The 14081-nt window shown below is 36.7% G+C and overlaps 1 protein-coding gene across 1 annotated transcript in view; it reads left to right on the top strand.

The window, feature by feature from the left end:
* Positions 1-5470: 5470 nt before the first annotated feature.
* The window catches only part of XYLB (xylulokinase), a 1259970-nt gene continuing 1251359 nt past the window's right edge, over positions 5471-14081 (top strand). Inside the window, exon 1 of the mRNA XM_044066952.1 lies at positions 5471-5648. Coding sequence (XP_043922887.1) covers positions 5589-5648 — 60 coding nt within the window. The 5' untranslated portion in view covers positions 5471-5588. The remainder of the gene's footprint in view (positions 5649-14081) is intronic.

Here is a 14081-nt window from a genome sequence, read left to right as displayed (position 1 = left end):
TGCCGAGTTGCCAGCCCGACATCCAACCTTCAACGAAGGCACGCCCATTCAACTATTAAAAAAAATGTTTTACTTATAGTTAACTTTCTCCCTGTTCTTCCTCTCTTAAGTATTTTTCTGACCATTAGTGAAATGAAGTAGGGCACATGCTTTAGAGTCCCCTAAAATTTGGCAAAGTGCAATATTTCCAGATTTTTCTTGTTCTGTCATGTTTCACAAATATAATTATTTCTTTGTAATCCCACATTTGTCAGTCTTCAAGTTACTGGTTTTGTTCATCTCCATCTTCCAAATCCTGTCTCTGCTTCATTTCCAATGTACTCTTGATTCTTCTTGTCAACTCTTGTACTTTTTTCCTTCCATAAGGCATATTTCATTGGAAAAAGGTTTCACTGTCATAGTCTCTCTGTGGTCTTTATTACCAGAAGAACAAGAAACAGAATCTCCTTCTGGTTCGCAACTCACTTTTTGTTGGACAAGCTTCCTCCTTAGCATGTACTGCATAAAAAATTATGTTCCTCCAGGAAGGAATATTTTGAAGACAGCTGGGTACAGCAGTTTAAATCTTACTCCTCCTTCTTGACATTCACTGAATAGTGGAATAAATTTACTCCTCTTCTGCCTAGTGTACAGTGAGTACTGATTCTCCTCAAATACTCTGCTTTCTCCCACTTTTAGTACTTTGTCCTTTTGCCACAATTTTGTCAGAATCAACTCTTTCTGCTGGCAGGATTGCATCTTTAATATTAAAGGTGTAGATTACTTTCTCATAGCCAAGTCTGGAGCATATCCACAAAGTGCCCTTTCAATTAACAACTTCTTCTGTGAAGCACCAGTCCAGTTGCTTATTTCTGCTTCCATAAAAATTAGTACAGTCTGTTTCTTCCAACTTCTTTGGTACAGCAGAAAATCTTAGGTTTCCCTATGTGCTCTAGCCTATAGTTCTGTTATTTTTTGAAACATCTGCTCTTGAACAGTCTCATATTTGGTTAGCCTTTTCTTCTTTTCAACTTTTGATTTTTGCAATTTTATCACCTCATCTGGATATCTTTTTAAAGCTTCTTCCATTTTCATCTTTTGTTATTTGAGTTGATATACTCCATCAGTGTTTCATTTATTTTAAGCAGGTCTGTGTGCATTTGTCTTATATTTTCCCTCTGGTTTACTGGAAGTCATGTCTGGAGCTTGCACTCCTTTTTGATGAACACCTGCAGTACTTTTCCCAGTCAGTGTTTTTCCTCACCTTTTGTAGCGGATTTTCTTTCAGGTCCCCTATGTTTGTTTTATACTGGCATCCTGGGAGTGCACTAACTAGCCAGCTACTGAAATCTATGCAGAAATATAAGTCCACTGACTTTTCTCTGCTGAGTTTCTGTTTTCATACTGGGAGAACTAGAATTAAGTTGTTACTCAATGCGCAGCCGTCTTAGAAGTCCCCAGTGTCCTCTGCTATTGAGCAAGTGTGCAGAGCTTTGCTTGACCTTCACAAACACAATTCAGTCATAGTACCAAATGCAGTAATACCTGGAGACCCTTTTGAAATAGGTCCTGACACATCTTTGTTTGGCACTTGTGAGTGAAAGCATGACTGCATCACAATGGCCATTTAAAAAACTGATGACAGCTGAGCAGACCACTATTTTTTCACATCTGTCATCAGTAGTTGGATTGCTGATAAACATGGGTTTCACTATTTCGTTCTTTGATTTTGTTTCCTGGCAGGGATGCTTTTGTGCAGCATTTGCTTGTTGCTCCTCTGTCCACATGGATTTTCAGTGGGTTTAGTTTCTTCCCTTGTCCCATTAGTATGTGTAAAGATGAAAAGATGACACACACACACACACACACACACACACACACACACACACACACACACACACACACACACACACTCACACACACACACACCCACACACACACACACACACACACACACACACACACACACACACACACACACACACACACACACACACACACACACACACACACACACTCTTGCGCACACACACACACACACACACACACACACACACACACACACACACACACACACACACACACACACTCACTCACTCACTCACTCACTCTCACTCACACAAAACACACAACTACTGACAATTGGAAGTGTGTGTGCATGCATTCTGTGATGCACTGACATCTTGTCCAGGACTTGTTGCTGCCTTAGATCCATTGGTTGTTGGAATAGATCCAGCTCACCTGCATCCACAAATTGGATAGTGACAATTGAAAATAAATTAATTAATGCAGAAATACACACATACAAAATCAATGCATGGAAAAGTGAAGACTAAAAATATCAAAGACCCACTTCGAGCATTGTCTCTGGGCATGGCTTTCTAAAATGGCTTAACTAATAATGTTAAGTAATGGAAGGAATTCTAAATGGCCATCCACTTGTCATGTCTGGAACCCACAGTCATTCAACCAAAATACAAGAAAAGAAGAACTTTTTTACATATGTAAAGATGAGCTTCAATGCTAAAAGAAAAGGTCAGGCTAGTAGCTGAAAACAGAAACTAAAAGAAAGGTTCAAGATACCAAAAACAAATTATGAAGAGAGAGTGGCAGGAAAAGTCAGCGTTTTATTGACAAATATGATACATGGAACTTTTTCTAGGTTACGGGTAATATTTTTGTTTTAAGTTGTAATGGACCTACTTCCATTTGACATTATGATTTTTTGACAGGTATAAAGGAAAACAAAGCCATTCAGGTTAGTTAGAAGGAACATTGTTTTCAAATGGTGTAGAATGTAGAAGCCTCTGCTACATATGGTACTGGTAAATCTGCTCCACTTTACCCAGTTGGTACATTTCATGTTGCTCTTCCTACAGTTGAAGAAGTGAGGTTTGCCATCAAACTGCCTAAGAACAGCAAAACTAAAGGACAAGAGAGGCATACTCACTGAAGTATTAAGGCTGGATTGGGAGAGCCTGTTACCAAAGTTCTCTTAGCACATTATCAGGGCCACTGATTTATGGTTCTTAGAAATGAAATTCATTTTCGTGAGATGACTCCAGCAAGTATTCCCATGTTTTTGACTGTAATTTCCAGCCATTATCATCATTACATTATAAGTTTTAGTGTGTTTATATATAATGTGTAAAATTGAACAAAGTCTCGATGTGAACTACTCAATAAAACAAAGTATTTTGTAAGCAGTAAATGAACTTAGACATACAGGCTGTAATGAGTGAGTGTTCTCAACAAAATCTTGTGTCTTTCCAATAGAATATCAGTAGTGATTTAGATGATTTTGCTGGATAATAGCCAGTGTATTCATTCACTGGCATAAAAAAGGTGAAACATTTTTTTGCACCTTGTACATTCTTTTCAGTCATCTTATATTTTTTTCCTTCAGTTATGAGTGCCTATGGAAGGTACTTGGGATATTTAACTAGCTTATTGACTTCATTAAAGCCCTGAGGCTTCTGTATAAGCAGGTGACTGTCATTGTTCTTTATATTCGTTCAAAGACGGATACTGTCATCATCCAAACTGAGGTCTGATAATGATATGCCATTGCTATGAACATTTCTCTGTGTATTTCTAGCAGTTATCCAAATACACTTTATAACTATAATTGACAATGGAATGCAGAATAAATGGATAGCTCTTCATGATATGAAAGAAAAGCAGAAAACAGTTAATTTACTGTACTTGACCTTCTTTATGGATGTAAAATGTCACTGATTTGCTGACATTAAGGCAGTAACATGGGAAAGCAACAAAAAGATGCTTCTGTAAAATACTGTTCATCAGGTGAGCAGAACACCACATTGCCATCCATATTCTCACTGAGATTGTTGTCACCATCATTGAAGCAATGTTTTTTTCCCCCGAAATATAGTACTCAGTGCAAAAGAACTGATGTTGAAGTTTGACTTTGCATGTAATCTATTTAAACATGCTATGAATACAGATAATGCTGTGCGAACTATTGAGGAAGGCAGTTCTGAGTTCATTCTGAATACTGAAGGGAACAATCTTTGCAAAATTCAAAGAATGGAGAAATGCTGATTTCATGGACTTTAATTGTACCCTGACTTAAGAATGGGTCCATTCCTTTCACAGTATTAGAAACCATTAACATGTTGGGAAATTAAAAAGGAAGGTTTACTAAAATATGTCACACATGCTACTGTCTCCATCAAGGGATAAACTAATTTTGATAGGATCTGCATGCCTTCAAAGAAGAAAGGCAGAGAGAGAGAGAGAGAGAAGGAAAGACTGCATGTAGGAAAGAAACCTTGACCTATGGGCAGTTTGCCGACATGGTTTCTGGAGGGAACTGTGGAATGTCTGATTATACTGCTTATTTTCCTTTATATGTATCAATGAACCATGGCATTGAGGGACTGTTTATGATGAAATTGCTCTTCTCTTTGTGTACAGTTGTTTGCATGTACTTCACTAGTTGTATCTGTTTTATGTAGAGAATGCTGGATTGTATTACTGATTTTCACTGTCTCCGCTTGGGTATGTTGGATGCTTATTTAGAGAGCATGCAAACACATCTGTTAACATTCTTTTTCCATTCACGTATGAGGAGATGCATTCATGCCTTTAAAGTGTCATGTTTCTCCATGTCTTCCCATTGATCAAATGCATTGAGTTATGGACAAAGTGTCCAGTCGCAGTTTGTTAGAATTCAGTGGCATTGTAGACTATTGCTTCACCCATGACATACACTGGTAACATCCTCTGGAAAATGATTACTTGTGGTGCTTACTTAAAGCTGTTACATTGATTAAGAAATAATTGCTGTGTTGCCATTTCTATCTAGATCATTTGTTTTTGCACAAATAACATCATGCATTTTCCTGCCCTGTGCTGCCAGTCTGTTGATTGAGGATCTGTTCCAGCTGTAGCAACAGGCAGGTGTTTTACCTTATTTCTCTCTCTCCTGTATTTCAGTCCTCTTATCAAACAAACTTTTTTGCTGTGGGGATTCCCAAAAAGGGCTTTTGGTTGGGGAATGGCATGATGGTTAAGGGGTTTACCTCACAGATGCAAGGTATAGGGTTTGAGTCTCACCTTTAAATTGAAATTGGCTAGGCTTAAAATGGCATGCAAGGGCAGCTAGCCTAGTACTTGCCTATGCACCTATGAAATAACAATATTATAAATGCCAAAATAGAAGAGGGAAGATCCTCAGACAAGAAAAGGTTGTGAAGCCTAATGTTAGTGTGTGTAACTCCAGATGTGAGTATATTTCTCTGGATTAAAGTGAACAACTTAATGACTGATCATAATTAAATGCAATTTCCTTACTAATCTGGAAAGAGAGGGCTGCAGTACTGGAGTTTAGAAGTTTTATGTGAGACAGATTCTTCGTTTAGTAACGTAACTTAATGGATGCACTGTGTAAATGCATAGTTATTGTCTCTCTGCAGTTATTAAAATGCTTAGTTATAATTCAGCTCCCTTTCGTTTTGCAGATGGAGCCAGCAACAGATGGTAACTAATTCCTGAGTGGTATCTGACTGTTCTCTGCATGGCTGGACTTTGTTTTGGTAGGCATCTGCTAAGACAACGTAGCCTGGTGGGTACAATTTGCAGTGATGATTGCGGAGTGTGATAGCAGCCCAGTTTACTTGGGTGTTGATTTCAGTACCCAGCAGGTAAGTTAGTTAATCACTGAAGGTTGTTATTCCACATCTGTGTTTGAGTCTGCAGTTTAATCATCTTAACTAAAGTGAAGTCACGTGAAACTTGATAAACTGTGTTGTAGTGAATCAGTTGAGGTATATTAGTATCTTAATCCTACTGCTTCTGATGATGCCACTGAATTAGTTTTGAAATATGAACAGAACTGATGCACTCCTGATATTATGTGAGTAAAGCAGAGATTAATTACTGATATTGTACTTCAAGCCTTTTTTAATCAGTGTCCATCTTGCAGAGATTAGTTCACTGTAGTAACTAAGCGTTTTTCTGTTCTTGAACATGTTCAGTAGGTTAGTAAATCTGCTAGACTGAAGAATTTTGTGACTTTCAACCTTGTATAGGTTAATCTCACAAAAAATTGTGAGGTAAACTAGAAATGGTGTATTTTGAATGACTTGTATTATAAAAGAACATATTTCATATTGTGGTCTGTCTGTATAGTTAGTATTTTTAAGTTTGTTCTTTTCATAGGTTTCAAACTAATATGCATGTAGATAATGTACACATACACGTTTCAAGTTCTACATTAGATCACTCAATCCTAAGTGAAAATTCTTGGAGAATTCTTATATTTCTTTATTCACATTTGATTACTGGTAAAGTGTGACTAGGTAGGAGTCCATTTTCAGTGGCAGTCTGGGGAGAAAAGCTTTAAAGTATAGCAAAACCTTTTAAGAACAATAATTTTGCAATCTTTAAAAATAATAATACAAAAAAACAACCATAGTTTAAATAATTATGCAAAATTAGACATAATATGAAAATGTTGGTTAAGAATAGTTACGAGTTATTTAACAATTATTTAGTATTTAGAGAAATTTTAGCCAATTTATAAAATTAAAGTTAAGTTAGCATAATACAAACAGGCATTGCAATGTGAAGTGAGACAAAAACATACATGGTGTGTTTAGAATGAGAGAGAGAGTCTGTTATCTGTCTATTATCAGACTGATACCAGTCTTCTGCCATATTATTCCCCTTGTGCAGTATAACTAACCCTTTACTAGACTGAACTGTAGTGGTCAGTTGGAGAGTGTATAGCATATTAGAAAACTAAGTACTGTGATATGCTAAGAAGGGCAAAACAATTTTTTTGCAAGAAAGCAAACATTCTGATTGGTGGTGTCAAACAAGTGTTCTGCTGTTTCATATTATTTAAAAATTTTCTTTAATCCAGAGGTAGTACCCAGCTGCTAGTTGAACAATTTGTAGATACAAATGATTAAGGAAAGGGCTAGACTCTAGATGAAAGAAAGAAACAATCACATTTTTCCTCTGCTAAATTTCACCAGCATTACTGCTTGGCTCTTCAAATAAATAAGCAATTAATTACGTACTGAATATTCTGCTTTTAAACCGGGAACTTTAAAGGAAGCTTGACTGTGCTGAAGTAACCCACCCTCCTAGCATTTGTCAGTGCCCACATACATCTAGCTTTTTAATGGTGCTGATCAGCACTTTTGGTATGAAGTTCACTTTTTATTTCCATTTCTGTGGATTTAAGACAGTATAGTTTAAAATCACATTCATTAAACAAATGTTAATGCTAATATTTTTCTGCAACTATTTGCCTTGAAAGTATTATAAATTACAAAATACTGTAGATATATTACGAATTATACAAGCAAATATTTTGGATCACTGCTTGTTGCTTTTTAATAGTATAATAGAGTAATAGTAGTTGCTTACAAGTGATGATGGGTAACAGCTTATAAACTAAACTAATGCTGAGTTGACTGTGTTAGGCTAGGATAAAATAATTGGATGTGAGGTGTTGTAAGGGATACGTTCAAAAGGGAAAAAAATAAGAGGGTAAAACTGGGTAAAGTGTTGGGATCTGAGTCAACAGCATGGCTTAATGTATTTAGAGATGTATAGTTGTAGGATTTATAATTTGTTTAAGTAGCCAAGGTGTCACATGTTGAAAGGTGCTGTTACTTTGGGAAGATGTGAGACTAATTAATAGGAAAGGACTGGGGAAAAGAGAAAACAATGTGAACTTTATATGGAGTGGGAGATGGGAAGAGGATATTTTTGTTGGAGTTAAACGTAACTTATGCTATAGCAGGTATGATGTCAGATACAGTGTGTACGTAAGCCAAGTGTGCACATGATGAATGAAAGATGTTTAAGGAGGCAGGGTTGGGAAGTACAAGGGATGAATGGGGCTAGTCTGGCATTTGGGAGATTCATGGGGAAAGGACGTAACACTGTCTGGGTCAGTGGTAAGGGTGTGAGCAATGTATTTTATGGTAATAGGATTAGCATAATTAGGTTTATGGAAAATATGAGAAGCACATTATGTGTAATGTTAGTATTGTGGCCTGAAATATGGTAAAGGCTATGATGTAAGGAAATACAGTGCTAATGAGAAAAGATGTCAGAAGTATATAGTTAACAAAGGTAAACAAAAGAATTGTTTTAGTGAGAAGGAAAGGAGATCAGGACTTTATTGTCAGGCAAAATAAAAAAATATATAATTACATACACTTGTCTTGTTAATCGAAGTGAAGGAAGTTTAAAAGGCTGCTTTGAGAAAATAGTTCTCAAAACAGCAGGGAGGAAGTAGAGAAGCAATATGTGATGTAATAAATTGTGTATGAATGGAAATGATGGAAGTAAGTGTTAAGAAGGCTTTAGATACTTTTCTGAAATGGAGGCAGGAAAGATTGGTTAGTGCATAACTGAAAAATGAATGTTGATATTTGTAATTGGGATAATTATGGGAAGTCTGGTAACTGGATAGGTGAAAAGGGATGTGGATGGTGTTTGTTATGTAAATTATATTTGCTTGGAAGGTGCAAAGTAAATGAGCATGAACATGTTTTTGCACAGGTTTTGTGGACCAAGGATGAAATAAGAAAGTGTTGTATATATTAATTCATAGGTAGTTTAAGTGCATCACATTATGGGAAAAATGAAGGTAACTGGAGGATATGGAGAGGTAGAAATGTGACTTTGGAGACTCACAGAAGTGAAATTAATGAGTTTATCATTTTTGTTAGCAGCTAATTCTGAAGTAAAATGGAAGACACAGGGCAAAGATGAGCCGCAAGTTGGAAAGAGAGGTGACAGAATCATTCATTTTCTAGATCAGGGAATATCTATCTAAATATGTGTATATATATATATATATATATATATATATATATATATATATATATATATATATATATATATATATTAGCAGTTAATAACATACTGAGAAAGTATGAGGTACAGGTTATATAGCATAATGTGAAAAACTAATTATAGTTTTCTTAAAATTCAGACTTTGTATTGTAAGTGTTATCATAGTCTATCACTGTTATCTGGCGGGTATAAAGTGAAAGGAAATGTTAGGAAAGTAATAAATAGTGATTGATGTGGAAAAGAGACATTGTTTTCTTAAAGTGCAGTGGTACAGTTTGCATGGCTCCCTCACAGCAAGAGGGTCTCTGGTTCAATTCTCAGCTGGGGTACCTTCTGTGTGGAGTCTGCATGTACTCCCTGTGTTCATGTGGGTTTCCTCAAGGGGGCTCTGGTTTTCTCCTATGTTACAAAGACATGCGTCTGGAGTGTTTCTCCCTGGGTCTCCACTGAAAATTGGCTTGTTCCAAGTTGGACTTTTCCGGTAAACAATAAATAAAATAAAATAAAATATTAAAAAAGCATGACTTTAGCAGTCTATCCTACTCGGTGGCATTTCTGTCTTAGTCTGCTTTCTCAGTGTATACCATTCTGAAGTTGAAGGAAATTTCATGGTATTGTCTTTAGGAACTTGTCTACCCTGCTGTATCATAACATCTATCTCATCTGAAAGTGTTTTGTTAAGGAAAACAATGACGTGACACATGACAGCAAGGTACCTGTAGATATTTTTGTTATTTCACAAAAGCTAAGGTCATTAAGGTATCAGGCTCAAACTTTGCAGTTCTTTAACTCTAAGCTGTCATAAAAAAATGCATTCTTTCCTTTCCTTGGTCTAAAAATCTGTTAAACCTTATATAGTCTGAAGATGAATAAACTTGATAACCACCAAGAGCAACTTCACTAATTAGTCTTGCTTTGCAAACCAAGAAATGCAACATTGGCTAACTCACAGAAGAAAGACAGAATCTGAACCTTACAAAATATAACTTTTTAAAAGGCCAAATTGTCTCAGATACTTCTTTGCCCTTTTTCAATAACTTTTCATAGATGTTGTTGTGCCTATGTAGGAATCACACATGTAAAAGTTACTGCAAAAAGTCACTGACATTTTTATCAAGGATTCTCATTTGTGTCTTTCGGCTTTTCCCGGTTAGGGGTCGCCACAGTGGAACTCCAGTCCGCTAATGATTAGTAGTGGATTTTTACGTACTGGGTTACCAGCCCTGATGCACAACCTTCAACGAAGGCACACCCCATTCACGTATGCCTCCACACAGAAGACGCTCTAGCTGAGAATCGAACGGGACAACGTCTTGCTATGAGGCGACAACGCTACGGCAGCACCACCACCGCAAGGATTCTCATACGTAACAGTATTCCTTACTGCTTCTGTTCTAAGTGAATAGGACTGTTATCTGACAACATGGAGTAGGGCATAATAATCTTATTCTCTGCATCCTCACTGTGCATTATGGGCAAGGAATAGCTTTCCTGGAAAATAATATCATGTCAACATGTCTACCTCCTTCAAGGCAATCTGTGTTTAGAAAAAGCCTGAACTACTAATAAGTCATCATTGTGGTGATTGCAGGTTTGGACCATGTAAATAGTCATGGTAAAATAAAAAGTATACATTTTTATTTTCAAGTTTTGTCAGTAGTAGTCTTTTGACAAGGGCAAACTTGCTTATGAAACAGACACTTCCTACAATTTTAGGGACTTTTTATACATTAAATCTCAAAAAAACCCCAAAAAACCCAATACTGTAATTCAAGAAATGGCTAGAAATAAAAGAAACAATGGTGCATTCTGTACGCAACCTTTTATGCTCATTCCAAATCCATTGCAGATTCAGTCAAGGTAGTCACTGAGGTTGCCTGTCCAGAACAATGAAGTCTCAAATTAAGTCCAGATCCATACAGCAACCAATCAGAAATTTACAGGGAAACAAGAAACTTCAACCTTCAAGATGTGGACCTTTTATCATAGAGGAGAAGAGATTAATGAACCAAGGCAAGGAAGAGGCAAGGGCAAAGGATATGGGTGGAAGTTAAGTTCAACTACTGAGCATGGTGACATGATTTTTGATTTTACAAATGGAACATCATCATTAGATGTGTTTCACCATTTAAACAAAAGATTACTTATGTTCCAGCCACAAAAGCTCCATTGGTACATACTTTGATGTTAAAGTGTATCTCAGTTTGAAGTATATCTTAAAGGATGTGTCTATGTTTAGAGAAACTGGAATGACTTGAATATCAAAGAAGTGTGTGTTTAAACCTTCTTAGTCAAATAACTTGCTACCTTTGAAGCTTTGGTTATGAGTGATATTAGAATAGTACACTCAGTGACTCGCACTCATAGATATCACAACTTGATTACAAATAAGTATAAGGTTTTGTATGGACTTAGGAATGACTTTTCTTTGTGAATAATGAATGCTGAGAAATTGAGGAGGTTATTTTTGATAAAGTGGATTATGTAACTTCAATCAACAGTACGCTGTTGAGCAGTCTTATTGTTTGAGATCAAAACTGCTTATAAAAAAATTAATGAATATGTCTGTGCTTGTTGCAAGGTTGTCACTTTTTTGTGTTGAGAACCCCAGGACAGGGGATTCTTTGGTGTACTAGAAGGCAAAAACAATGTGATTGGAAATGTTTAAGCCAGTTGTTTCATCAAGCAGTTCAAAACAGAACTGCAAACTATTTGCATAGACAAACAGTTAAACCATTACTTTTGAAAAGTAACCCATATGTAAAAGAATATTGGCTTTTTTAAGCCAGATAAGACATTTTACAAGGAGTGGCTTGATTTAAAAGCTGCTATTTTGCAGTTTTAAACAGTCTCGCTTTAAACCTGTGTTCCTCACAAGGAAGGTATTGGTTTATTCAAGGAGTATGCATCAAGACTTTCAAGTTTTACCTATCAACATATTAATATATTATGTGTTTGTTGGATTTAATTCTTCAAAACAGATATTTTGGTTTTGATAAAATAAGTTGCATGTCTACTCAGTTAGAACACACATTAAAAATGAGATTTCAGGAAGTTTCTTTTTAGTATGATAGTGTGGACATGACATATGGGGGAGTGACTGGGTTTTATTTTTGGAATACAGAGAACTGAAATGTCAGCTTTATTTAAATGTATGTCACCCCCCTCAATTTGTATTAAAGAAGTGTTGAAATTGCATTCTGTTAGGTGATTTCTTATTGTACATTCATTTTGAATATTTGTTTGAAGATTATGTCTTATGTATTAAGTCTTATGTAATGCAGGTCACATGATTTCTGGGATTTGTTTTGTTTTGATGAAGTTTTGTGTTTAATGTACAGATGAAGGCACTTAACATTATTATTTTTTTTTTATCAGTGGTTATTTTGCATAGAAGGCTGTTTTATTTCTTTCAATAATTTATTGCATGCCAGGAGTAAAGCATTGCTGAATGCAGTTGCTTATAATACCACAGGCAGTTTTCCTTACACTGTCGAAACTCTGATACCTGATGAGGAGTATTTGCTGTCCATATAAGGGATGGCAATGATTCAGAGGATGATGGAACTTTAAAGTGGCGTGGATAGTGACAGCTTGGTATGCCATCATCAAGTTCACCCAAGGATTATGGAGGATCTATGCTGCCATGCAGTATGTCTTAAAATATGACATTTATTTGCTGTTATGTACTTCAACATCCTGTTTGGAGAACGAACATTCTCCAGCAGGGTATGAATGTCCAAGCAATACCCGCTGACAAATGAGTCTCCCACTTCACGGCAGCATATCAAGCTGCCATGGAGCTCGAACTGCAAAAAAAAAAATATTTTACGCTTGTTAAGCAGTGATTCTGCTGTTTAGCGAGTGTAAAATGTAAAAAAAAAAAAAAAGAGAGAGAGACTGTGTGTGTGTGTGTGTGTGTGTGTGTGTGTGTGTGTGTGAGATCGAGAGAGTTGGAGAGAAAGTGAGAGCAATTGTGTGTGACTTAATGAGTGCATGAAAGAGGAGACTGTGTGTGTAAGAGATTGAGAGAGAGAGAGAGAGAGAGAGCGATGTTGTGTGACTGAATGCCTGTATGAAAGCAGTGGAGACTGTGTGTGAGAGATTGAGAAGGAGTGAGACTGATCTTGTGTGAATGAATAAAGCAGAGGCGACTGTGTTATATGTATTTCTGTGTGAAAGCAGAAGAGACTGTGTATGTGTGTATGAGAAAGAGAGAGAAAGAATGGGCTCTGTGTAAACTGTTGTTTTACTTATTTATTTTTAAGCACTATATTATTTATTTTATGTATTTTTCATGTAAAATGCTTTCTCCAATAACATTAGTATATACTACAGGAAGTTTAAAACATTAGGCAGAGGAACTATTTTACATTAAAAATAGATAAAAAAATATATAGTTATTGGTCTTTCAGCTTTTCCCGGTAAAGGGTCGCACAGCGGAACTCCGGTCCGCTAATGATTGGCAGTAGATTTTTATGAAACGCCGAGGTGCCAGCTTGATGCCCAACCTTCAGTGAAGGGATGCCTATTTACACCCGCATGTCTTTCAAACGCTACCCAACCGCGGGGAGGACATGCAGACTCCACACAGAAAAAAATATAGTATTTAGAAAAAATAAATAAGCAAGTAAAACACAACAATTTTACAGAGAGCCCATTCTCTAAGTGCAATAATGGCCTTCAGAGTGTGTGTTAATGTGTAATTAGTGCCCTTCCAGGGGTGTAGAGTCAGGCCTTATAACACCCCTGGGCGGGCATTAATTACACATTAACACACACCCTGTCAGGCATTATTGCTTGCATAGAATACATACTAATTTGAAGCATTTCAGCATTGCTCCCGCTACCACTTCAAACAGATATATCGGATGGTACTCCTGGATTTCCTTCATTTCTACCTGTAGTGATATTGGTACAAGGATTTGATGAAAAGTCATTAATGAGAAGTGTTGTATTAGGCCACTTATTATTTATTCATTCACAGGTATGAAACAACAGAAGACCTCACTGATAGGCCTTAGTGCACCACAGCAGGCTGATGTTGACAGCTGGATGACATCATCAACAGCCATCCAGCTGTCAAAATCAGCCATCCAGCTGATGTTGACAGCTGGATGGCTGTTGATGATGATGATGTTATTACTATGATATTCATGACCCAGATTGAGGACAGTGGCACCCTGTGACAAACTGTACTGGCAGGGCACTTCTCTCAAAACTGTGTTGGTAATTCCTGAATCGGTGAGGCAAAC

Source organism: Protopterus annectens, chromosome 3.part1 (genome assembly GCF_019279795.1).
Source record: "Protopterus annectens isolate FY-2018-M chromosome 3.part1, PAN1.0, whole genome shotgun sequence".
In the NCBI taxonomy this organism is placed as follows: Eukaryota; Metazoa; Chordata; order Ceratodontiformes; family Protopteridae; genus Protopterus; species Protopterus annectens.
This window is presented reverse-complemented; position numbering and strand designations above follow the sequence as displayed.